General features: G+C 40.6%; 2 protein-coding genes across 12 annotated transcripts in view; one reads left to right on the forward strand and one right to left on the reverse strand.

Annotated features, from left to right (window-relative positions):
- The window catches only part of LOC123372365 (2'-5'-oligoadenylate synthase 1-like), a 38,588-nt gene extending 36,021 nt beyond the window's left edge, over window positions 1-2,567 (forward strand). For 9 of the 11 annotated variants that reach the window (XM_045020410.1, XM_045020409.1, XM_045020411.1 and 6 more), the window contains one exon: window positions 2,310-2,567. In XM_045020410.1, the coding sequence (XP_044876345.1) occupies window positions 2,310-2,466 (157 nt within the window). In that variant the 3' untranslated portion in view covers window positions 2,467-2,567. The remainder of the gene's footprint in view (window positions 1-2,309) is intronic. The other 2 variants (XM_045020416.1, XR_006580242.1) reach the window with 2 other exon arrangements.
- Window positions 2,568-5,563: 2,996 nt separating this feature from the next.
- The window catches only part of LIX1 (limb and CNS expressed 1), a 49,523-nt gene continuing 28,580 nt past the window's right edge, over window positions 5,564-26,506 (reverse strand). Inside the window, exons 4-6 of the mRNA XM_045021996.1 lie at window positions 13,482-13,577; window positions 8,220-8,297; window positions 5,564-6,263 (exon numbers count right to left, since the gene is read on the reverse strand). Coding sequence (XP_044877931.1) covers window positions 5,979-6,263; window positions 8,220-8,297; window positions 13,482-13,577 — 459 coding nt within the window. The 3' untranslated portion in view covers window positions 5,564-5,978. The remainder of the gene's footprint in view (window positions 6,264-8,219; window positions 8,298-13,481; window positions 13,578-26,506) is intronic.

Here is a 26,506-nt window from a genome sequence, read left to right on the forward strand (position 1 = left end):
CGCCTGCACAAGGGGCTAAACATTAAAGGGCAAATCTTCTGTAACTAGTTGATGGGCAGATACACGAGGGAAGAAAAATGCTTCCATCTGCCCCATAGGCTATGTGGCGTGAGGTGCTCCACTGCTCCAATTGTCAGGAGAAGGGTCTTTTCTGGAAGTCCTCCAAAGACATAAGTAGGTTTGAAAGGATTCTGTTTTTATCAGTAGATGTTAGTAAGTATCAATTTCACTGTACATACACAAAACGACATGATAATAAAAAATTACAGATAGACAAAGAACATGCTGCTTGAGAACTTATTAGAGTTTGATTTAAGAATATTTACTTTGTATGTTTTGACATGTGAAATTGACAGTTTAAAACAAACTTCATAACTTTTGGAATCTTATGGTCTGTTGTCATTAAATAATTGTCTGAACTCCTCCCCATAATTTCATCAAACTATGAAAATTAAATTGATGATAATCTACATAAATGCTTAAATAAACATAGATTATCTGTCAAAATTATATACAAAATTGAATTCTGCCAGGCCTATGTATAAGACAGGGCATTACTGCGATATCTAGAAAATGTGTTCCAAATTATGGAACTTACGAATGCTTTTGTCAATTTCTGGCAAGCTAGCAGAGATCCACAGTCCTGCCAGACTGAAGCTGCTTTTTGTTTTTACTTTTACTTTATGTGCAGCAGCTAGCACAATAGGGTCCTGGTCCATTACTGGGGCTCCTAGGTGCTACCATAACACAAAAAAATAATAGTAGTAATAACTATAAAAAAAAAAGGATCCTAGGAAATTCCATGTCAAAAATGTATTAAGAGAACATGGAGATTCCATGATTAAATAAGTAAATAAATCAGGAAATGAGACAGTTTAAGATTTCATTGTTCGGTGATTGTACAGCTCCAGGGCATCCTGCTTAGGGCTTCTAAGTGCTCAGGGAACAAATAACAATTATGTGCTCTTGCATGTATGTTAATCTTTAATTACTTGATTACATAACCTCAGTTTAATATGTTATAGAATACATTTTATACAGCCTTACATATATATGTTTTGTAGCATTTTATTATAGTTTTGAGTTTTATACTTGCACTAACAGTACTACCATATGATACCATCTCTCTGGATTGACTTGACAAGACTTTTTTTTTATATGTTGTATTCTCTTCTCTCTACGGTATGTATTTTAATAGTTTTGTTAATACCCATATGTATGTTCCTTTCAACCAATATTACAGCCTTCCAGAGGTGCAGTTCCAAGCATTAAGCAGTTAACTATGCTGCAAACAAAGGTGGTCTATAAATATGGCAGCAAATTTTCCACCATTACTCTCCCTTATATATGTTATCTGTAGTATTGCTTGTAGGTGCAGTTACTAAGCATCTTTCATATAAACAGCTTGCATGGGCTCTGCTTGATTGGAACACAAGATAGTACAAGACTGTACTATCAGATGCCACATGGGTCTAAAAGTTGTATGTTGATATTGTATCATTTTAGAATGTGATCATGTAATTAACGAAAGACTGTATTGTAATGTATATGTATACGAGGCGCAAAATTAAGGAAGCTCATTCAAATGTAACTTGGCATTTTCTGTCTTTTTGTATTCTGTGCAATCTTACTACTACTTTAATATAAGGAGACTAGATTCTGTTTTAAATTGTAATATAAAGTTCATGTGAATAATCCTGCATCAATAGTTCTACTGTTTATGACATATTTAAAACTTTAAAGAAATAATCATGGAGTAAGAGTACCTATGGGTTACATACTAATTTAAAGGGACAGACTCATGGGGAAATGTAACTAACATGACCAGAGAAAACAGATGATGCTATGTGATTCTAAAAGCAGAAGGGATTGAAGAGTGAAAAGGTCAAACTCCTCCAGCTTTTAGCCTTATGTCCTGTGTATTATCAAGTTCCCCCCTTTCTTTGCTTTCTTATGTCACAAAGACAGTCAGCACATCTGTTGAGGGGTTTAATTTATTACTTCAGAGAAGGAGGAGTAAGAAAGAAGTGGTACAAGTCCCTGTTAAGGAGAATAAAATAGTAGTGATAGACTATATAAAGCAAAACATGATGTCTGTCTACTTTCAAGCACTATATATGTCTTGACCTTCTGACATTTTTGAAAAATCAGCTTTTTTAATCTTACTACAAAGTGCTGCTTTCCAATACTATTGGACTAGATTTTGGTTGGTTACCTACTTACATCAGAGCTACAGTTGGGTCTTAGTAAATTGCTAGATCTCACCTCTTGGTATCGATGTTCATATTGATTCTTATTTTTCCTCTCAGGCCGTTCATTTTGGATCCTGCAAACCCAACATTTAATGTGTGTGAGAACAGCAACGCTTGGGATGAAGTGGCTCATGTGGCGAGACGGAGCCTCCTTAAGCCTCTTTTTAATGGTGTGCAAGCGAAGGAACCCTGGCTTTTTACAAATGACTGGTAAAAAATGAGAGAAAATGTTAGCCTGGTTGCAGTCCTGTCAAATAGGTTTGCCAATGCATATGACAAGTCTGCCAATAGGAATATTCCAATATAAAGAAATGTAAATAAAGAATGGTAGGGTGTTTTTTTGTTCTCTCTCTTATCTATTTAACAAACAATTATTTGTCATTACTTCTGAATGAACAAGACAGAATCCATTCTAGTCAGGGAATTAAATTGTCCGCTAAATTTTTATCCCTGTGTGAGGGACGAAGCTGAAAGATATGCTTCCTTATGTTTGTAAAGAGTTCAAGCACTAGAGCAAAGAGGGCAACTTGTCACAGCTCCTACAACTTCCTTCCTTCCCAGCTCACTGGGGCAGCAGTAGACTTCCATAAATGTTTGAGCTTTGTTTACTTAAAAAAGGCCCCTGGAAAGAACTCACTGGTTACACAGTAAGATGACTATAGCTCCATAACATCTGGCAAATCACTAGGTTGCAATAGATAAATGCTGGAAGGCTCTACACTAAGCTGTCTCTCAATACATCATCTATTTCCAGAAGTTATGGCTGATCACACATCTTCTGAGTGTAAGACGAAGGGAAGGTTGGAAATATAACGAGGAGTAGAGAGAAATTATGTATCCAGACTCTACCCATTGTATGGTCTATGGAGGTACTAACCATTTTAGTCTGTAAAGACAAACTATTTTGTATACAGTTGCAACAGCAGTAATTTGGGCTACAGAACAAAGAGCCCACCTGAAGGGGAGTTGGAAAGACTGCATTATTTTCTAGAATTATGGTTCTGGCAGTGGTGGCTACTACCAGGAGAAACAGCATGGAGTATGGGACCTGAGCCGACAAGGTGCTTGAGCTTCATCAGCCCCTCCCAGAGTTCAGGTTAGTGGAAGAAACACAACTGAAACGGAACAGGAGGGCAATAGAAGTGTGAAAGTAGTCGGCATCAATTTTTCTCTTGAGCAGCATGCTGTGTTAGGCTTAAGGCAGCTACCTGATTAAATTACTTAACACTAGCACAGCAGATCATCTGGGATCCAGGATTTGGTGGCTAGTGATTTTTAATTCGGCTTTACTTTGATTTATCTATGGGCAGATAACAGCTCACATAATTGAAAGAAAGGTAAGAAATTAAATTCTGTTGAAGAAAAATCAAATTATTAGTCCATTTTAAGTGTCCAGTAGGACTGTTTATTTCATCATCTAAATAAACAAATATAAAAACTAAGTTATTCCAACACTTTGCCATTTACAAGCAGTTGTTTAAATACTTTGTGACACTGATAGATAGGGATGATACAGGTAGATAACAATTGTTTATCAAATGCAAAATAGAGCATGTACTGTTTACTGATGCTGTATAAAATTCATTGTACTCCATGAATCACGTTTTGAAAACACAGCCTGAATGAAGGCTATTTTTTCCAAAGTAGTCCAAGCAAACTATTAGATGTTAGTGCTTCATTAATTACAATTGAATTTGTTCTGAGAGAGAGCAACCACCACTCAGTCTCTCTCATGCTGAGTCAGATAAATTAAAAATTCATAATTTTCCATTATCTAATATTTGTTTTAATGACATAATTGGCAAGATTATACTGCCTGAGAATTTGAATGGCCTTGGTATATGTTTCTCAACTTAATATAGCAAATTTGCTGTATGATGGATTTCTGCTTTCTCAACAAATGCTTTCATGTGAGGATTCTTTCAGTCGGCAAAAAGTGAGAACTACAAGCACTTAAAAGCAGCTTGGTGCTACCCAGCACAGACTTCAATCCCAGCTGCTGCTGCTTTTGAAGAAGCTGTTTTCTTTTCTAGTCTTGTGGAAGCTCCTAGTACAATGAGCAAAATTAAGAGAAAATTTATTTTCTTGCCAGAAGAAACTGCTCCTTACTAAATAACTTCTACCAGAAATCTTGGAAACCTGACAAATATTTGCTAATTTTTTTTCATTTATTGTGTATATTATGGTAGTTCCTAGAGGCCATCTGAGAACAGATCCCAACTGTATTAGACCCTGTACAAACAGACTAAGATACAGTCACTGCACAAAAAAGCCTGAAGACAATTGACATCTTATCTGCAGAGAAAAGAATCTTGACAAGCTATGTTTTACTTCACCATGCTTCCATCACCACTAGTAAGGTGAATAGCTTTCCAGCAGCCGTTCTATCATTCTTGTTGCACAATTCCTGATTTCCTCTTTCGCTTCACAGGTGGCTACCTTCCTGGACCCTAACTTTACTTTGGATGGTAAAAGAATGAGGCAGTTTTGTTTCAAAGTATTCATTTCTCTACATTGAAATACTGACATTTAAAAGTATTAATGGCCATATCTTCATAACAGTGGGAGTACTAGATTGGACCTGCACTTCTTACACAAGAAAAATACTAATTTAAGTTAGTTCAATTAATTGAAAAAACTCCCAGTCAGCTGATTTTGCTTGAGAAAGGACTACAGAATCAGGCTTTTGGTGGTTAAATATTTAGTTGTAGATTTTAAAAACATTATTACAAAATAAGCTACTGGTATTTATAATAATACTCTAACACCTGACAATTATTCACACTACGTTTTACATAGTATAAGTAAGTCATTCCACTCTAATATTTGCTGGCTTTTCTTTGCTTGCATTTTTGCAATAATAAAAGTGTAAAATTTAAGACACCTAAGGTCGGTCTATACTGCAATCACAGGTAGACATATCTTAACTAGTTCTGGTACCAGAGCATTGAAGCTGTGGCAGCATGGGCTTCAGCACAGGCTGTACAAGCCCATCCAGAACTCTACTCAGGTAGCATGAGCCGAAGCCTGTGTTGCCATAGTGTCACTGCTCTGGTACCCAAACTACCATTAGACATATACGGTCAAAAGTCTTGTACTGGTTTGCAGTTGTAAATGCAGTGAGGCTTTTGCAGAAAAGCTGTTTATAAATTATTTTTTACAGTTTGTGCCACTGGAAGAATCTTCCTACAGTAACATTGAGAAAATAAACTACATGGACTTCAGCAATACTATTTGCTTGCATTGTCAATAGGAAACCAGAATGGTGTAAAAGAGTTTGTAGGCATAATAAGCCCCTATGCATAAACTATAGTCCTTCACCTAGTAGTAGTAATCTCTAGCTTTTCTGATTAGGTCTGTATGAACCCTGTGACCAAATATTTTCCTCATCTCTGTACTAAGTTCTCTTGGTGAGAAAGACGACTGGTGCATATTAGTGAAGGACAGTGTTGATCAGTACAAAGTTTTCTGCAGCAATTTCCCATTCAAGTTAGCTTTAATATACCATTCATATATCACTTAATAGACCAAAGGATAGTGTTTTGGGGTTGAGCTGAAGCTGAAAAACATTTTCTTTCAAAAATGTGATTTCTTCAGCTCCTCTAGTGAATACACAAAACAACAAATGAAAGTGACTAATGGCTACTTCCATGTGTAGCCTAACTACCACGGGTTAGTAGGTTACAGTTCAGTGTTATAATCCTACTTCAGGGCAGCAGGGTTGTGCTAGTGATAGCCACTTAGGGTCAGGCCCATTTGATCATCAGTTGAGGATGAGGTAACTTGGTTGCTGTAGATCTGACTTAGTGCTAAACTCAGTATTTCTTTCTTTTCTTTGTAAAACCGCAATTCTTGTCCAGCTTTCCTGGCTTCCTCCAGCTCTCGCAGTGCCACTTGTAACTCTTGGGAAATAATTCCTGGAGAGTCTTGCTCCTTCATAATCCAGTCCAGGGCCATATGACTTCTCATCCTTTCATCTAAGGAATACTGGGAATAATAGGAAATTACTTCCTATTACCCAAGAAATTCACAACAGAAATAAGTTATTAATAAAGAGATTCTCCTTTTAGTCAAACAGGCTCTAGCAGAACTTTTTAGTTTCTGTTCTGGAATTTTAGCCAATATGATATTCCAGAGTATATCAGCAAATTTGTATCTGTCAAACACAACTAGCTAGAAGAAGCTAACGTGATCATAAATCTAATGATGAAAAATTTAACATCCTAATCTTAATTTTAAATTTAGAACATTTAATATAATTAATTTTTAAAACAATCCTTATTTTTTTAAAATAAATAAAAGAATTTATAATCATATAATTTACAAATAATAAAACATGCCATTTAGATTTTGAAGGAATTCTTGTGCAAGCAATATAGCATTTTACATTATATTGCATCATTCACTATGAAGACTCTCAAAGCTCTTTACAAATATAGGTCTCAATCCTGCAAAGATTTATGTATATGCTCAACTTTATGGGCTCTTACTACTTAACCTGAGTGGGGAGGGGAGGCGGGGGTGGGGGGAGAGTGAGTGTGTGTGTATGTGAAAAGCTAAACACAAATAAATATTGGTAGGATTGGTGCCTATGTGTGTAATTATCTTCAAACAGATAAGGCTCTGTACTTGTGAATGCTCTTTTCAGATCAGGGTCTGAAACAGATATACAGACTCTGCACTTAGATCGCATCAACCACCACTGAAATCCAGCCCCATGTGGGATGACACACAGCAACTGTTTAACAGTGCATAACATTGAGTAAGCACTATATTTTTAGAAGAGGAAATCAGAACACCTTGGGGCTTGTCTCCCCCGGGGGAGACTTACCGGGGGATCAACACACAGCGATTGATCCACCGGGGGCCGATTTAGCAGGTCTAGTGAAGACCGGCTAAATTGACCGCCGATTGCTCTCCTGTTGACTCCAATGGAACGAGAAGCATAAGGTAACTCAACAGGAGAACTCTCGTGTTGACCCAGACACTGGAATAAGTCAACTTGTGCAGTCACTGGAATAAGTTAACCTAAGGTGAATAATGTGAATAATATAGCTGGAGTTGGGTCACTTAGGTCGACTTAGCCCCCTAGTGTAGAAACTGCCCTCAGTCACCGGTGATTCCAGAAGGAATGTTGTAAGTAGAAAGTATATTTGTGTACCAGCACTTTTAAGGTTCTTCATAGTTAATATTTGCAAGTACGCTTTGAAAAGTAACTTTTTTAACAGATGTCCAAAGGGGGAAAAAAATCACTTTCAGGCAACATACTCTATAGGGTGCATGAATTATCTTTAAGATATAAGCATTCAACCTGAAACACTTTCAAGTATTTTCACAAAAACAGAAGATGAGAATAAGAAGTTTAGACTATAGTTTATTTCAGTAAATTTTCTGCTTATTTATTTTCCATCTTTGTCAATTGCTAACTAGACAACAACTGGCAACAGATAAATGCGAGGGACATAAATCTGTTCAAGAACTTTACTTTTCAATGGTCAGTTTTGTTTAGAGTCAGTCTCACTTTCTTGGTGCTGCAGGGTTTGGATTTCAGGCACTGCAGGAGAAGGTGTTTTGTTGAATAAGAACACTTAATAAAAAAAATTAAGAGCCATGAAAATATTTTTATTTATAGATGTTACAGTACGTACTTGGGGACCAAATGTAAATGGAGCATCCATATAAATTATACTTTGGACTTAAAATGGGAAGGGTAAGCGCAAACCTTAAATAATTGAAGAAGAAGAATTAAAACAAAGGAGGCTAATAGTTATGCCTAGGTTTGTTTTCTTTTACCTTAGTTATATCAAAATAGACTGTTGTTTGGTCATCACAAGAGATGATTTAGAAAAGCAATTTCTTCCAACTGTCACCTCTGCACAAACTTGTTTTTGCTTCTCTGAATCCCTCGATCTCAGTTCCTGGTTATACAAACCAGTCACAAAGTGGGAGCTTATTGTAATATCTTACCTGACGGGAGCACTTTGTTTCACGTAGGGCTTTAAGGCTTCCATTCCAATGCAGCAGCTGAAAGACTATCATCAGCTCCTGCGGAATGAAAGCACATTGATTACTGATGGAAATCTTCAAAAGCAGCACCTTTGCTCTTTTAAGACAAGTAAAAGAGTGTAGATTTGGTGTCAAAGAAACAAAATTGACCCTAATCACATTAAAGGGTCTAATACATTAATGAAAGGCATATGGACATGCTGCTGGAAGCTAGACATTCCATGGCCCTTTTCAAAGAGAATAGGCAATAACTCCTGTGTGCTGGACAATATTCTCACTCTAAATAGTATAGGTTTTAGGCTTGATCCTGCAACGTGTTGAGCATCTCTTGTTAGGTGTTGTGGCCTCAGCAACCCTTGCCTTTAGTCACAGGTTTGAGGGCACTCAATATCTGGAAGGATCAACCTCCTTAAAATTGACAGCATGTGTGAACTATTGTTGAAAGCACAGTAGAATCTCTTTGTTTTTCTACATAGTGACTGCATGGCAACAAGTTTAATTATTTACTTTGCACTGAGATACTTCTATTATGGAAGGCACCACATAAAACCAAATTTTGTTCAGCATGTGAAATTAACCTAACCCCTTGCCTTGCACCAAACTGAAGCAGTATTGTATCAGCACTAGAAGACACATATCAGTAATCTGAAAACTCTTTGAATTCAACAGGGTTACCTTCACATATAAATAGCTACATAACTAGCAATGATACATTTTCTGGGGTAGGCAACAGTAGATCATCATGTCCAAATTAATACTGGTCTCTAATAAACTCCTGTTGAGGGACACCAGTTTTTAAACAGATGCCTTCCTCAATCAGATTATCACTGATTATCAGGGTAAAATGAAATGGAAACGTTGTAAATTACCAATTTTTTATAGTGAAACAAGAATAGATATTGCGCCAGTAAAAAATAAATGGATATAAAATTGGAGCTTGCCTTACATGCTTTAACAGGGCAAAACTACGCTGTGTACATTTGCACTCAACTTGAGTCACTGTCTCAGTATTTACTACATTTGGAGTACTAATGAGAAAAATAGTCTCTTAGCTCCCCACAGTCCATGCAAAGCGCAGAGAATTTTACTTCTAAATACTGTTTCTTTTACAAAGCTGCTAAATTAGATTCATTAATTTAAAAAACTTTGTTTTGTAAACTTTTCCCTAAAACATAAGGTCAGCTATTTCTTTTAGATTTGTGCATTAGAGTGCACATTTTACTACTAATTTTATTACCTCAGTTTTACAGATGGAGAAAGTTAGCAGGCATGTTAAATGAGGCCTCAGAGAGAGTTAGCTCCAGGGTGCATGCAAGGGACTTCTGTAAAATCTATCTATACTGCTGCCTGGAATATATTTAGCGAACACTCAGACGTGTTTATCGTGAGAGAAGACACAGCACTTTTTATTGGCTTTGAGTGCACATCACTAGTGCCCTGCCCATCGTAAACATTAGATTTAGATTGATGGATGAGATAAAGATGATGATGATATCACTGAAAATCCTGCCATAACTGGGAGTCCAGCTTTACCTCGATGTGACAGGAAATGATATACTGGAAATTACTGTGTACCAGAAATGTTATGACCTAAACCTTTGCCCTTCAAGAATCTGTCCTAATCCTATCCAACTCCTGACCCCTCATGGGAAGGCCCACCTTACCTAATGAGGAAAACCAACAGGATTTGATGGATAGGGCAGGACCCCTAAACCAGGGCCTAATGAATATCCCCACCCAAAAAAGGAAAGAAAATTAAGAAACACAGGTAAATGCAGGGAAACGGGCAAAATATAAAAGGAAGAGAGAGTGAGGTTTAAAAATTTGTGATGAGACCTGTTAAAAGGGAAATAAAGGATCTTTTTTAAAAAAATGTTAAAATTTAAATGTTAACCAAAACCACCCCAATATTTTTTCTCACATGAATAATTTGAAAGGGGCCTAACCAAGCCTCTATTACTAGACCCCAAACCCTCCTTTGCTAGAGAGGATGTAGTATGCGGCCTCAAACTTGTAAACCCGAGCCTGATAAGCAGGGCCACCCAGAGGGGGGGGGCAAGTGGGGCAATTTGCCCCAGGCCCTGTTCCCCGCAGGGGCCCCCACAGGAGTTTTTTGGGGCTCCTGGAGCGGGGTCCTTCACTCGCTCTGGGGGTCCCAGAAAACTCTCGCCTGGGCCTCTGGAGCTTCTTCTGCTCTGGGTCTCCGTTGGCAATTCGGCTGCGGGGGGTCCTTCTGCTCCAGGACCTGCCGCTGAAGTGCCCTGAAGACCCGCGGCAGGGGGTCCTTCCGCCCCAGGACCCGCCACCGAAGTCCTGGGTCTTCGGTGGCAATTCAGGCCCCCTGAATCTTCTGGGCAGCCCTGCTGATAAGTAGCACCAACCTCTTGGAAATGAGAGAGAACTGCAACTAAAAGTATGAGAAAAGCAAAAATGCAAAAAGAGAGGATTTAAAAGCCTTGCAAAGAGATGGTTTTAAGGAAAAAGGGACATTTGTAAACACAGGTGTTAGCTAAAAGCACGGCATGTTTTCCCACATGGATAACTGAAGAGAAATTTGTAAAAGCTGTAGGTATTGATAATGATACTTTACAATAATCTGTTATAAGTGATATTCTTATTACACATTTCTCGTGAAAAAGCAAATATTAAGATTTTTATTTAAAGAATTGTTGAGAACCTCAGGGCCGCCCAGAGGATTCAGGGGGCCTGGGGCAAAGCAATTTCGGGGGCCCCTTCCAGAAAAAAAAGTTGCAATATTATAGAATACTATATTCTCGTGGGGGCCCCTGCGGGGCCTGGGGCAAATTGCCCCACTTCCCCCCGGCCCTCCGCTCTGGGCAGCCCTGGAGAACCTTCTATAAGTACTGAAGGAGAGGGAGCAAATACAAATGGGAATTCAGAAGAACTGAGCCTTTATAGATTCTGAATCCCTGTAGATATTCCCATTGTCATGGCAAAAGGTCTGTCAATAACTTTGAAAGTCAGTTCATCCCAGCTGAACCCTCTTTTCTCAATTGTTAATCTTAATATATGCAATAAAATTCCATTTGTTGATTTTTTTTTTATTTGAATTGGTATCCTCCCTTCGCTCATCCATCAACCCAAATCTGAAGTTTACTATCAGCAGAGTACAGCTCAGCCAACCTTCTTGGGATACTCAAAATAATCTAGTTCAAAAATCACATCTTGCAATAATAGTGAGATTGTGCCACCTCATTTGCATAGCCATTTCCCCATCCACTAATTTGATTCTGATCTTTACATTGCGAATGTATTTGCTTGCCCCAGTTAGACAAATCTGAATGTTCACAGGAGGAGTGCTTGAGCCAGTCTCGATTCATAAACATTGTAACTAACAACCAAACAAACAACAAAACAAACAACCCCCCATCCTAAATTACAGTCAGTTTGTGATTCACATGCACTCCTTAGTCTATTTTTTCATCAGAAGCAAATACCTCATTAAATGAGAATTTGAAAAATAGGTGGGTCATATTTAAAAACCTCATCCCATAAACATGTTTCTTTCATAGAGTTCTCTATATTGAAACCTACATAAAGAAAATGTTTTTGGGATGAGGTTTTTAAATACGTCTTGGCAATTTAGAATGATATAAACAAACACATCTGCCTGGAGACTGTATTAGTTCTACAATATATTAAATGCTCACAGGCATGAGTCAGGGGCAACATCTCTCTGACTGGACTATAACCTTGAAAAGACTAGCTGACAAAGTACAAGACATAATCACCGTTCCTCCCAATTACCAGGCATTAAAACAGGAATATTCTTCCTTGTATACACTATGTTACATAGCATTTAGCTATTCATGGTAAAATCAAATTTAATGTGCAGTGTTGGACTTCAGACTTCCCTGTAAGTGCTAAAGCAGTAGAACACTTGCATTGTCTTTAGGATATATCTAATCAGTATAAGAATGCATATATGCAAATAGAGAATATTACTGTTAATTGAAATGCTGATTATTGCAGAGGCCTATCGGATTTTTGGTTAGTTTTCATGGCATATTCTCCAATAATGCAGATTAAGACAACTGCCACTTTTAATTAGGGACTCGAACAAAGTCAGGCTTTTTAAATTCAGCTGGATAATTGCTGTTAGCAATTCTCAAGTACTGAATATGAACATAGCACTCTGGAGGATATGAACAGGGAAATCAGAAGATTCACACACCAAAGGTCTGGATGGAAGGAGGTTGGCAGCAGAGGAGTAGGGGAAGAAGAGAGGTGGGCCAATAGCCATGATCACATGATGTTGCCATTTTATGATAATTGGTATTTGTTTTATGGCTTTTAGTCACTCAAATTTGAAGTGTGATGTTAATTTAACTTTCCCCATGGTTGCCATGCAGTCCCGAGCCCTCCTCTGAAATGCATCTACTTCTATTTGACACACAAAGACTTACAAATGAGTCGAGTTTTTAAGGTGCCACAAGTACTCCTGAGTTTTTAAAAAGCATTTTTCCAACATATATTCAAATAGAAATCAAACATTAAGTTTAATGCTGGAAAAACCTGTTAAGTGGTGAAGTCCTGCTAGTTAGTGCATGATTATTGTAGTGGTATTTTGTGAGGCCTGTTTTAACATGTGTCAAGTCATGTGAGTCTACCACCAAGTACTAATGTCAAGAGGAAGAAGTGGGCCCTTTATGTTTAAGAACTAATACAGATAGGCTTTCAGTATTTATCAATCCAAGCTGATGATCTTTAACAGGGTGTGATGTACCTTGGTGACAACTAGATATCACAGAACTTGGATTCATGAGCAGCAAGCTGCATTCCAGCCTAAAAAGCCCTTTGAGGTGGTCTATACAGCTGTTTCCTTCTTGGAGAGATTCATACTTTACTAAGTCCACTTACTTACTTCATTCTACAGCAACCATAATTCTTTCTGATCAAAGCTCTTTTTTTCAGGTTCAGCTGCTCTATGCTTCTTTACAGAAGACATAACACCTTCCTTTTTTAGGTATCATGAGCTGGATCAAATAAAGACAGACAGCATTTCCATGAAGAAAAACAAATAACCAAGTCTGAAAAGGTGCTACTCCAAAACAGAGAAAGCAGAGAACAAGGCAATTGGCCAGGTGGACAGAGGGTCTGACAGTTCCCTCTTGACATCAGCCAGCCTACCCAACACATTGTCTTCAGACTTAACTATTTGAAAGTGAATAAACCAGGAAGCACAATTTTATATCCTTGTACCTGAAATTCTAACATAGTTTTCCCCATGTTTGACTCCAACATATAATGATAAGCCCCGATGCTTGTGCTTGGGTCATCAGCATCACTTGAAGTACCCTTGGGAAGGAAACAAGACAGAGAGATTAGTATTGGGATGTTTGGTTAAATATATATATATATATATTCTAAGTTTTAATAGTTTATGAAAACAATTCTAGTGTTGAAAACTTGAACCATCCGTCATGCCCCTCCCTCCCCCATCCCAATAAACTATTTGGAAGTGCAGATCAGTGAATCACAGCTACATTGACATGATCCTTTGTGATGCCAATCCTTTCCAGCACCATCTGGGAATTCTGAAAGTGCTGTGACAGCTAGTAAATTTTAGTTTACTTCTAGTTAAATATTGATCTTCCTAACAGGAAACCTTGTGCACCCTTAGGAGATTTGCCAGTCTTCCTGGACTGATGCTGAATGAGGACTCCAACTATCATATCATCATTGGGAGTGGAGATACAGGGGGAAAAAAGACCAACTAGAGATGGTTGAACCTCTAAAGGCTTGTGTTTGTATAAGCATCCAGAAGCTTAGGTGCTTGCTTGATGTGCTGACCTGTACCCACCACCCACATACCCCATGCCCTTTTGTAGTTCCAATCATATTTCTAGTGACATGTCTGGGAGCCATTTCCACACAAAATAGGCCTGATCTTGAGTATAAGCCCTGTGACCTGTTAGCTCCTCCAATACTAGGTTTCCTTTTTTCCCCACCTACCCCGGCAGCCCACTGCCCTCATTCATCCACACTTGGCTAATTGGCTCACTCACTTCCTTCTGTAAGGCTTTCACACTGACTTGATGTTTTATGTTAGTGCAAGTGCATTTGAGCCATCTCAGTCTTTGCACACTAGAATTAAAGGCTAGTGTGCAGTTCCCCCTTCCCTTCAGAAGATTTCATTCTTCAGATCTGCAGAAGATCAAGTCAACTCGCTGTTTCCACAAAGAAGCAGGAGGAAAGCGCAGACTAAACATCCAAACATATAAGATCAGAGGAGGGCAGAAGCATTTGGTCTGCTCCAGATTAAAAGAGAGTGCACTGGAGGGGTTGAGTAGCAGGATGCTGGGTCTCACACCCCCCTCCCACCAAAAAACCTGCCACTCATGCAAGTAAGGGTGTAGAGGGAGAAAGGGCAAATTTGGGACTTCCAGTATCTCCCCTAAAAGAGATGAAGGTCATATATTTGACCATTTCAGAACTTTTTCAATAAAGGTTTCTTCTAGGTGTACATTTTGGGTGCAGTATGGGGGAAGGAAATGGATCTTAAATTTGTCCATACCTATTTACCCTCCCTTCCTTTCTTTCTGCCATTTTCTGCCATTTATGTTAATCTTGTGTTGATCTGTTCACAGGCTTCTAGTGTCGAACTGATGGATTTGTCTTCTTCATTGTTCTGCTTAATGTTTCTCTAGGTTACTCTATTTCTCTTTCCAGGTGGTGTCCATGTTATCTCTTGATGTGGAAGTTGTGTTGGTGTCATCTTTAAAGCATGTCCATCAATATAATCTTACCAGGTTTGATGCTTCAGGTTGATTTGCTCGCCTTAGAATTTCAGATCTTGCAATCTTTCCAATGAACTCTGAAGATCTTTGGAATCTTCAGGAATTTACTTTGGAATTAGTTGATCTTATCAATTTCTGTTGTAGATTTTCATGACTCTGTTCCATGAAAGAGGACAGAGATAATGCTGGTGTTAAAAATTCATATTTTTGTGTCATTGCCAATCATGCTATTTTTCCAAATCTTTTCGAGTTTATGAAAGTTTTTTTTTTGCTGGTTTTTATATTTGTTGCTTAGTAGCTTGCATGGTATCACCACCATTGCACATCTCACCCCCTAGCTAGGCAAAATGATTTATTTCTTCTAATATTTCTCCATCTACTCTGACAGTTGCTTTTGGAACATTAATAGCCATGTATTTGGTCTTCTCCTTATTGATGAAACAAACCAACTTGTTTGGCTATGTCTGCAAAAAGCTGGGTCTTCCATTAAATATGTTGGACTAAGCAGTACAATGTCATCAGCAAAAACAAGGTAATCAAATTGCACTTTGTCATTTATCCATGAAATTTCTTGGTTGCTTTCTATGGTTACTTTCCTCATGACTGAGCAATGACCAGGGCAAACACCCTTGCCTTACTCCAGTTGTCACTGCAAACCATTGACTGATGTAATCACTATCTCTAACTGCGCATTATATTGGCCTTGATGATTCTAATTATTTTTGCTGGTATTCTGTAGTATGCCATAATTTTCCAAAGACAGTCTATGCATACACTGTCAAAAAGCTTCTGGAATTCTACAAAATTTATCACAAAAGGTGCTTGCCATGCCATACTTTGTTGTATAATATGTCTGAGGCCTGGTCTACACTACGTGTTTAAACCGGTTTAAGGAGCGTAAAACCGATTTAACGCCACACCCGTCCACACTAAGAGGCCCTTTATATCGATATAAAGGGCTCTTTAAACCGGTTTCTGTACTCCTCCCTAACGAGAGGAGTAGCGCTAGTATCGGTATTACCATATCGGATTAGGGTTAGTGTGGCCGCAGATCGATGGTATTGGCCTCCGGGTGGTATCCCACAGTGCACCACTGACCGCTCTGGACAGCAATCTGAACTCGGATGCAGTGGCCAGGTAGACAGGAAAAGCCCCACAAACTTTTGAATATTTTCTGTTTGCCCAGCGTGGAGCTCCGATCAGCACGTGTGGCGAGGCAGTTAAAAATCAAAATAAAGAAAGAGCTCCAGCATGGACCATGCGGATGTGATTGCTGTAAGGGCAGGCAAATCTGTTCTATCAGTGCTCCGTTACAGAAGACGAAATTCAAAATCATTTTTAAAAAATCTCCAGACAGACGCCATAGCAGGGACTCAGCTCACTGCTGCGTGACAAGCGTAACGGAAAGCCAAAGAATCAAATGGACGCTCATGGCCTGGAGGACTCAAGCTATCCCACAGTTCTTGCAGCCTCCGAAAAGTATTTGCATTCTTGGCTGAGCTCCAAATGCTTCTAGGGTCAAACACAGTGTCCGCGGTGGGTCAGGGCATAGCTCGGCAATTTACGCACCCCCCCACCCACCCCCAGAACTGAAAGGGAAAACAATCCTCTCTTGACTCTTTTACATGTCACCCTATCTTTACTGAATGCTGCAGATAGACACGATGCTGCAGCACTCAACACCAACATCCTTGCTCCCCCCCTGCCATGGGTGGCTGATGGTGCAATAAGACTGATATCCATCATCATCATCAGCCTATTGGCACATGGGGCAGTGCAAAAGGACTGGTAACCATGCCGACTAGCATCAGTTAGGTCGATCAAGGGTGCCTGCCCCTAATTTTTCCTGGTAGATGGTGCAATATGGCTGGTAACCGTCTTCATCATAGCAACAGGGGGCTGAGCTCCATCAGCCCCCACCCTTCATGTGTAAAGAAAAGATTCAGTTGCCCCTGGACTAGCAGTGGGATGCTGGGCTCCTCTCCTACACACTGCTTAATGTCCTGTCTGGACTATCATAGCAGCTGGAGGCTGCCTTCCACTCATTTCTCACTAACAAGTCACTGTGTCATCACACAAGTGGGGGGACAATGCTATGGTAGCCCAGGAAGGCTGGGGGAAGAACAGAATGAACAGGTGGGGTTGTTGCAGGAGGCACCCCCTGTGAATAGCATACAGCTCATAATTTCTGCAGGATCTGACACAGAGCAGCTGTGCTCTCTGGTTCTATGATACAGTGGTTCTCTAGTACACTTGCCCATATTCTAGGCAGGACTGATTCTATTTCTAGATACCAAAAAGGAGGGATTGACTCAGGGAGTCATTCCCAATTTTGGCTTTTGCGCCCCTGGCTGATCTCAGCCAGGGGCACTTATGACAGCAGCAAATGGTGCAGTGCAAAAGGACTGGTAGCCACAATCATCTTATTACCAATTTATGGTATGGTAGATGGTGCAATATGGCTGGTAACCATCTCTGCTATCATGCAAAAGCAAAAGCATGCTGCTGTGTAGCGCTGCTGAATTGCCTCTGTGAGCGGCATCTAGTACACATACGGTGACAGTCACAAAAGGCAAAACAGGCTCCATGATTGCCATGCTATGGCATCTGCCAGGGCAATCCAGGGAAAAAAGGCACGAAATGCTTGTCTGCCGTTGCTTTCCCAGCGGAAGGAGTGACTGACGACATTTACCCAGAACCACCCGCGACAATGATTTTTGCCCCATCAGGCACTGGAATCTCAACCCGGAAATTCCAAGGGGCGGGGGAGGCTGTGGGAACTATGGGATAGCTACGGAATAGCTACCCACAGTGCAATGCTCCAGAAATCGACGCTAGCCTCGGACCGTGGACGCACACCACCGATTTAATGTGTTTAGGGTGGCCGCGCACACTCGATTTTATACAATCTGTTTTGCTAAACCGGTTTATGTAAATTCGGAATAATCCCGTAGTGTAGACGTACCCTGAGAACAACAATATAGTCATCATAGGATCTCAGTGGTCTAAAATCTGCTTGTTCCTCTGTAAATTGAAGGTCCATTTCTTTCTTGATATGTTTCAGGGTAATGTTGCACATGATTTACCAGGCTTTGAGAGTGTTGTGATTCCTCTCCACTTATTGCAGTCAGTAAGTTCACCCTTCTCTGGCAATTTTACTATGAGGCCTTTCTTCCACTGGGTTTTTTTCTTCACTTCATATTCTATCCAAGAACCAAAAGAAAGTCTGGAGAGCTGTTTCATCACTTGTTTTAAGCATCTTTCAAATAATTTTATTCTTTCTAACTGTTTTCCCATTTTTATATTTTTCTTGCCACTTGCCTGTCTCTTTGCATGTCAGCATTCATCAGTTTTTGCTTTACACTTCTCTTTTCCTCTTCTGCCCAAATAAATCACTAATCCATTGTTCCCTTCTAGATTTGTTCTTATTAAGGCTGTGTTTGCACTTTCTAGATAGCACTCTGATGTTTTCCCACAGAGTATCAATGTCTTGGTTTTCTTCAGTTGACTCCATTAGAACACTGAACATGACCTTCAGTTCAGATTGAAAAGCACTTTTTTTTAAATGTCTGGTTCTTTTAATTGTGCACTGCTAATGCATGGTCTTCTTTTAACCTTCTTCAGACACTTTAACTTGATCTTCAGTTTAGCAGTATAAAGGTTATGATTATGGTTACTGGCCACTTCTGCTCCCTTGTATGTACATCTGCCAATGAGCTGTGAAGCTTTCTTGAAATGCAGAAGTATTCTATCTGGTTTTTTTTGTAGTAGCATTTGTGGAGTTCCATGTCACTTTATGGAATTTTTTAGGAGGGAATATTGTTTCAACTATCACTAGGTTGTTCATGCAGGAAATGTCTACTAATTGTTCACTAGTTTGATTCATGTCCCACTCCTGCCACACTTGCCCATAACTTTATCAAACTAATCATTGTTACTTCCAACGTTTGTGTTAAAATCACCCGTTGTCATAATATCATATTTTGGGACCTCGGTTAACACATCCTGTAACAAATTTTAAAAAGTATCTTTTTCATTATCTAGCTTTTCATTGATTGGTATATAGTTTTGTATGACTGTTAGTTTAAAGAATATAGTCTGAAATCAAGCTTTAGTAATTATTTCATTGACTGATTCCCACTCATTCAGTGCCTGCTTAGCTTCATTCAACATTAGAATTCCTACTCCAGCTTTATGTCTACCATCTATATTCTTCACAGGAAGTGATCTCTTGTTTGAGTCTGCTGCCCACTGTTATAGGTGCTGGTGTTTGTTTCTGTAGTATGTTTGTTTTATGTGATGAGGTTACAAGTCCCACACATAACCTTAGGTCCATGTCTCCTTATTTATAATTCAGAGCTGTCCACATGTGGAGACTTCCCCATCCATCACCCAGGGGATGCGCTTGATAGGTTCTGATGCCCCATGCTAAGCCAAAAAAATGCAGCACATCTGATTGATCTGGACGTGATGGCAAAATGAGGTCAGATAAAGGATGAATTTTAAGTAGTAGGCCGCAACTTTTATTGCACAGGGGAGGGATATTACTCACCCATCCTCCATATTCCCTTATACCCGGCATTCCAGTGCAGGGGTTACAGGGCTCCTACCAAATCACCCATAACTCAACGGAGGGTCCCCTCAGCCTACCGCTGGGACTCAACTCGCTTTGAGTCCTACTCCCTCCCTCCTGTGAAGGGAACAAAGGATTCTGCAGAAAAGGACCTGGGGATTACAGTGGATGAGAAACTGGATATGAGTCAGCAGTGAACCCTTGTTGCCAAGAAGGCCAATGGCATATTGGGCTGTATTAGTAGGAGCATTGCCAGCAGATCGAGGAAAGTGATTATTCCCCTCTATTCAGCACTGGTGAGGCCACACCTAAAGTATTGTGTCCAGTTTTGGTCCCTCCACAACAGAAGGGATGTGGACAAATTGGAGAGAGTCCAGAGGAGGGCAACAAAAATTATTAGGGGGCTGGGGCACATGACTTACGAGGAGAGGCTGAGGGAACTGGGGTTATTTAGTCTGCAGAAGAGAAGAGTGAGGGGGGATTTGATAGCACCCTTCAACTACCTGAAGGGGGGTTCCAAAGAGGATGGAGCTCGGCTGTTCTCAGTGGTGGCAGATGACAGAACAAGAAGCAATGGTTTCAAGTTTCAGTGGGGGAGTTCTACACTGGATATTAGGAAGCACTATTTCACTAGGAGAGTGGAGAAGCACTGGAATGGGTTACCTAGGGAAGTGGTGGAATCTCCATCCTTAGAGGTTTTTAAGGGCCGGCTTGACAAAGCCCTGGCTGGGATGATTTAGTTCGCGTTGGTCCTGCTTTGAGCAGGGGATTGGACTAGATAACCTCCTGAGGTCTCTTCCAACCCTAATATTCTATGATTCACAAGGGTGGGGACCTCAGCCTGTGAGAGTCACAATGTCTCATCATATCACATGAGCCCACGGCCAGTCAGCAAAATCTCAGGTCTTTTACCTTTGGGAACCATTCAGTGTATCCTTTTAACCACACTGTAAACCAGCCACAGGACTAGCCAGTGACTAGCTTGATCACACTCCCCACAACCAAACCACCGGGTATCACAACTCCATCCATTCTGACATACTCTGGTACCGGCCTCTGGCAAATGTTCACCATCATCCCTGAAAAATTCAGGCCAATTGGAACAGATGTCTCTGTGTGTGACACTCTGTACCTCAAAATAGCACCTTGTAACCCCCCATATTCACCACTGTGATATGATTATGATATATTTTGTACAAAGTATGCCTTGTGAGGTATCATTTTAAAAGTCTTGATCAGTTGAACATTGTTAGCCTGTTGGATTGTATGTGAGGTTATGAAGTATTGCTGAAATATGTTGTGAGGTTGGGAATGCCCACAGCCAGCCTTTCAGTTGCAACAAAGGAGAGCCCAGACATTGTTAATGGCTCAACATGAAAACAATCCATTATCCCAAAGGCTCCTTAGAGAAGAGACATATGCAATGCAGACTGCTTCACCAATGGGGGCTGACTGACCCCACCTCACAGCAAGGATCTTTCTAGCAGCTGGAAGAAAGTATAAAAGAGGGAGAGTGCCATCATCACTTGGCCTCTCCCCCCACCCCATCTCAACACCCTGGAAGCACATCTGGAAGACTCTAAAGGTCTATCAGGCCAGCCTTACAGAACTCATGGAATTTGGGACACAGGAAGTGCTTTGTCATGACTGGCCCATACCAACACACCAAAATCAAGGGCAGGCATGCGGGAGGAACCCTGCTGAGTTAATTGCAGAAAGGAAATTAAGCCTAGACCATTTTAGCTGCTGTTGATCTTGAAGGCCAAGGAATGATTTTTATTTGTGTTCATTGTACCCCAGAAGGTGGTTGGATTATGTGACCAGAAGACCTGGATTATCTGGCCAGAAGACCAAGCCACAGAAGACCCACAGAGGCCGACGTACAGCCTGCATGGTCAATGGGAGCTGAAGAAAATGGCAGCACTGCTCCTGGACATCAGTGGGTGCTCAAAAAAGAAAGTGCAACCCACCACACCCTCATCAAATGTCTCTCTTTGCTTCCCCCAGCTGTTCAGGCAGCTGGGTGGCCACTTTCTGCCCTTGGCTATGGATGTGCAACTTGAATTGGCTTCAATGGACCCTCAGTGACTTTCTGGAATTTTGAGGTGGGGCTTGGCTTTTGATTGGAATAGAAATTTCTGACAAGTAAAAAAACCAGGAGTTAACTCTCCAGATCACTTCTGAATTAATCTGAGAGTCAGTGGTAGTTCAGAAATACACAGTGTTTTATGTTGATGCCTATTGCCCTCTACCTGCTCTTCACTGTCTCAGTGATCCATTGATATGAAACTCTACCTCCTGCCCCCAGTCTTTTCCTGGCTCTGCAGGATTGCTGCCCATTCATCTGAACATTAAGGTTTACTTATTTGAGATGATCCACCAAAAATGTCAGTTAAATTAGTCCAGTCTACCTGCAGGCATTTATGAAAGACTTATCACCCTGGTACCTATGTGCTGGCTGTTCACACTTGGAATCCCATACACTATCTCTATGATAATCAGGGCATATTGATGGACCTGTAGAAACATGAGCCATAATTAAGCAAATACTTTTTCAATGGACCTCTGGAGTATCATGAAGTAGCTAGGTATGGAAGGGGCTAAATTCCCCATAAATTTGAATTTGTTTCTTTTTTTTCTTTTTGAAAACCTAAAAAAGGAGCATCTGAGTCAACTACTTTTGATAAATTCCCTCTCATAATTCTAGGTGTTCAGTGGCAGCTGTGCAGAGTTGAACAGATCCCTACACAAGATAGTTCCTCTAACTGAACTGCCAGCAAATTTATAGCTTTTGAATGCTGTAACATTAACACACTGCTGCTGAAATATTTATGCTGGCCTTTAAATATCCCTGAGGAAATCCACCCTGAAGTCTGCAAAGCGTATACCCTTTTACCTTCAAAATTTCCATAAAAAATGATGAATTACCTTAAATTGAACCTCCCTTTACATTTCATATATAAATAAATCATGCCCCATTTTGCCTAACTGACATGGATTTTTGTTCCTCTAAAGTGTATGAGATTCAAAATACTGGGAAAGAAAGCTCTCCTTTCATCCACAGACCAGATATAGACCAGGCCTCCTTACATTGCTCTATCAGTTCACCTAAATTATAGCCACTCCTCTTCCCTTCTCCCCCTCCATCTCGTAAAGGAGAAAAGGGGAAAACTTCAGCTAGTGTGCCTTTTAGTTAACTCACTAAAAGCTGTTAACAGTGTTTCTAAACTATTTTAAATCCACTCCACATTTGTTATCAGAAGCTTCTTCTGAAAAGATGGGAAGAATTCAATGAACTCTTTGTCAATCCAGGACATAAACCTATCAGTGAGCCTGCACTTTCATTTATAAAGATTTGCTACATCCCACATTGATTTTAGCCACAGGGCACAATGCTGAACTAGAAATCGAGTCTTGTTTGTTTTGTTTTGTTTTCTAATAATAACTCCAAAGTCTGTTTGGCCGATCTTTACCATGACAATAGTGGGAAAAACCCAGACCCTAGTGATGGTTTATTTGTCAGGGGACAAGTAGCAGAGTTAATGGGAGTTAGTATGGGTATCAAGAGAAATTGTTCCTTGAAACTATTTAGGAAAGTTTACAATGGAATTATGTTTTCCCACTCATTTTTACTTATATATGATAATTTAAGAAGAAAACAGATTTGGCTGATCTTTTCAAAGCAATGCAGGAAATTTAGCCATACACCTTCCACTAATTGAAAGGACAGTGCAAGACAGTCCTCAAACACTGTTTCAAAATATCTCAAGTATCCATTAGAACTATTAGGATCAACTCCTTGAATGTGCTGAGAACAGTCAACTTCCATTACCTCAATAGTGTGGGAGGGGATACTAAACCTTAGCTCATCCGTTACTTGTTACATAGACACAGTGACACATTTTCCAGGTATAGCTAATTTTACATTTAGATCAGCCTTATGTAAATATAGATGAGTTTTATTTATATCAGCTTATAATATTTTATGTTTAGCTATAGATATGAATCATTCATATAAGCTATGTATATAATATGTGTTAGACATCTGTTAAACTTCCCCCTATATTGAAATGCACCCATCTCTGGCTGGTGGAAAATTGTAGCTGAAAACAGTACACAACATCACAAATATTCCCAATTTTCATACTTTACATTAGATAATTAAAAATGAAACTAAAAGAATTTTCCCACACACACACTTGAGAAGAAGGAAAATACAGACCTTGGGCCAGGTCCTCAGTTGCCATACATCAGCACAGCTCCATTGATGTACAGCAGCTCCAGTGATATCACCTAAATATCTGTCTCCTTGCTCTTAGGCCTGGTCTACACTACGCGTTTAAACCAATTTTAGCAGCATTAAACCGATTTAATCCTGCACCCGTCCACACAACAAAGCCCTTTATATCGATATAAAGGGCTCTTTAAACCGATTTCTGTACTCCTCCCTGATGAGGGGAGTAGTGCTGAAATCGGTATTGCCATGTTGGATTAGGGTTAGTGTGGTCGCAAATCGACAGTATTGGCCTCTGGGCGGTATCCCACAGTGCACCATTGTGACCGCTCTGGAAAGCAATCTGAACTCGGATGCACTGGCCAGGTAGACAGGAAAAAGCCCCACGAACTTTTGAATTTCATTTCCTGTTTGCCCAGCATGGAGCTCTGATCAGCACAGGTGGCGATGCAGTCCCAAATCCAAAAAGAGCTCCAGCATGGATCGTACGGGAGATACTGGATCTGATCGCTGTATGGGGAGACAAATCTGTTCTATCAGAGCTCCGTTACAGAAGACGAAATGCCAAAGCATTTGAAAAAATCTCCAGGCTATGATACAGAGGCCACAGCACAGTGCTGTGTGACAAGCATAACGGAAAGCCAAAGAATCAAATGGACGCTCATGGAGGGAGGGAGAGGGTACTGAGGACTCCAGCTATCCCACAGTCCCCGCAGTCTCCGAAAATCATTTGCATTCTTGGCTGAGCTCCCAATGCCTGAAGGGTCAAAAACATTTTCCCAGGTGTTTCAGGGTATATGTCGTCAATTTACACCCTTCCCTCCCCGCACCCCAAAAGAAAAGGGAAAACATCATTTCTCATCTTTTTTCAATGTCACCCTATGTCTACTGCATGCTGCTGGTAGACGGGGTGCTGCAGCGCTGAACACCAGCATCCCCTTCGTGGTGGCAGATGGTGCAAAATGACTGATATCCGTCTTCATCATCAGCCCGTGAGTGCTCCTGGCTGGCCTTGGTGAGGTCAGCCGGGGGTGCCTGGGTAAAAATGGGAATGACTCCCGGTCATTCCTGGCAGATGGTACAAAACGGCTGGTAACCGTCCTCATCATAGCAACTGGAGGCTGAGCTCCATCAGCCCCCCCCTTTCATGTCTAAAGAAAAGATTCTGTACTGCCTGGACTATCATAGCAGCGGGAGGCTGCGCTCCTCTCCCCCTCTACCCTTTAATGTCCTGCCTGGACTATCATAGCAGCTGGAGGCTTCCTCCCCCTCATTTTATCTCACTAAAAAGTCAGTGTTTCTTATTCCTGCATTCTTTATTACATCATCACACAAATGGGGGGACACTGCCATGGTAGCCCAGGAGGGTTGGGGGAGGAGGGAAGCAACGGGTGGGATTGTTGCAGGGGCACTCCCTAGAATGGCATGCAGCTCATCATTTCTGCAGGATCTCTGGGGCTCTACCACGGAGCGGCTGTGCTCTCTGGTTCTCTAGTACACTTGCCCCATATTCTAGGCAGGACTGACTCTATTTTTAGACAAAACATAAAATAATGACCTGGGGAGTCATTCTCATTTTTGTCCATGCGCCCCCGGCTGACCTCAGCGAGGCCAGCCAGGAGCACCCATGACAGCAGCAGACGGTACAAAACGACTGATAACCATCATCTCATCGCCAATTTACAATGGCAGATGGTGCAATAGGGATGATAACTGTCTCTGCTACCTTGCAAAGGCAAATGAATGCTGCTGTGTAGCAGTGCAGTACCGCATCTGTCAGCAGCATCCAGTACACATACGGTGACAGTGACAAGGCAAAACGGGCTCCATGGTTGCCATGCTATGGCGTCTGCCAGGGCAATCCAGGGACAAAGGGCGCGAAATGATTGGCTGCCGTTGCTTTCACGGAGGAAGGATTGAGTGACGACATTTACCCAGAATCACCTGCGACACTGTTTTTGCATTGAGATCTCAACCCAGAATTCCAATGGGCGGGGGAGACTATGGGATAGCTACAGGATAGCTACCCATAGTGCAATGCTCCGGAAATTGACGCTAGCCTCGGTACATGGACGCACACCGCCGAATTAATGTGCTTAGTGTGGCCGCGTGCACTCGACTTTATACAATCTGTTTTACAAAACCAGTTTATGTAAAATTGGAATAATCCCGTAGTGTAGACATACCCTTAGAGTATAAACTCTCTGGGGCAGGAACCATGTCCCCCCTCTGTGTTTGTGCAGTGCTTAGCACAACTGGGCCCTGATCTTGACTGGGGCCTTCAGGGCAGTACAATTAAATAAATATTAAATAATAACCACCTTAAATGACATTTAGTCTTCAGTTATCAGATTATGTTTTTTATTTCAAACTTTAATTTAACAGCACACAGTGGATTTTCACTGGCCATCCTGCACAATTGACAGTGAGTGCAGGTGTTGGGGGTCTGTTCCATCAATTGTGGTTGATTCAGTTTTGGTATTTAATGACAAAGGTTCCTTCCCTCACCCATTTCCCTACCAGAGTAACTATAATGTTAAGGAATAAATCACTGAAATAGAGATGCATTGAAATAAATTAAGGATCTGGTACTAGAGTCCCTTACAGATTACATAAACAAATTAAACTCCCTGAGTTCCAGAGCTTGTGTTTAAGTGTTTACTAAAGAGTTAACGGATTA

This window comes from Mauremys mutica, chromosome 6, assembly GCF_020497125.1.
Source record: "Mauremys mutica isolate MM-2020 ecotype Southern chromosome 6, ASM2049712v1, whole genome shotgun sequence".
Taxonomy (NCBI): Eukaryota; Metazoa; Chordata; order Testudines; family Geoemydidae; genus Mauremys; species Mauremys mutica.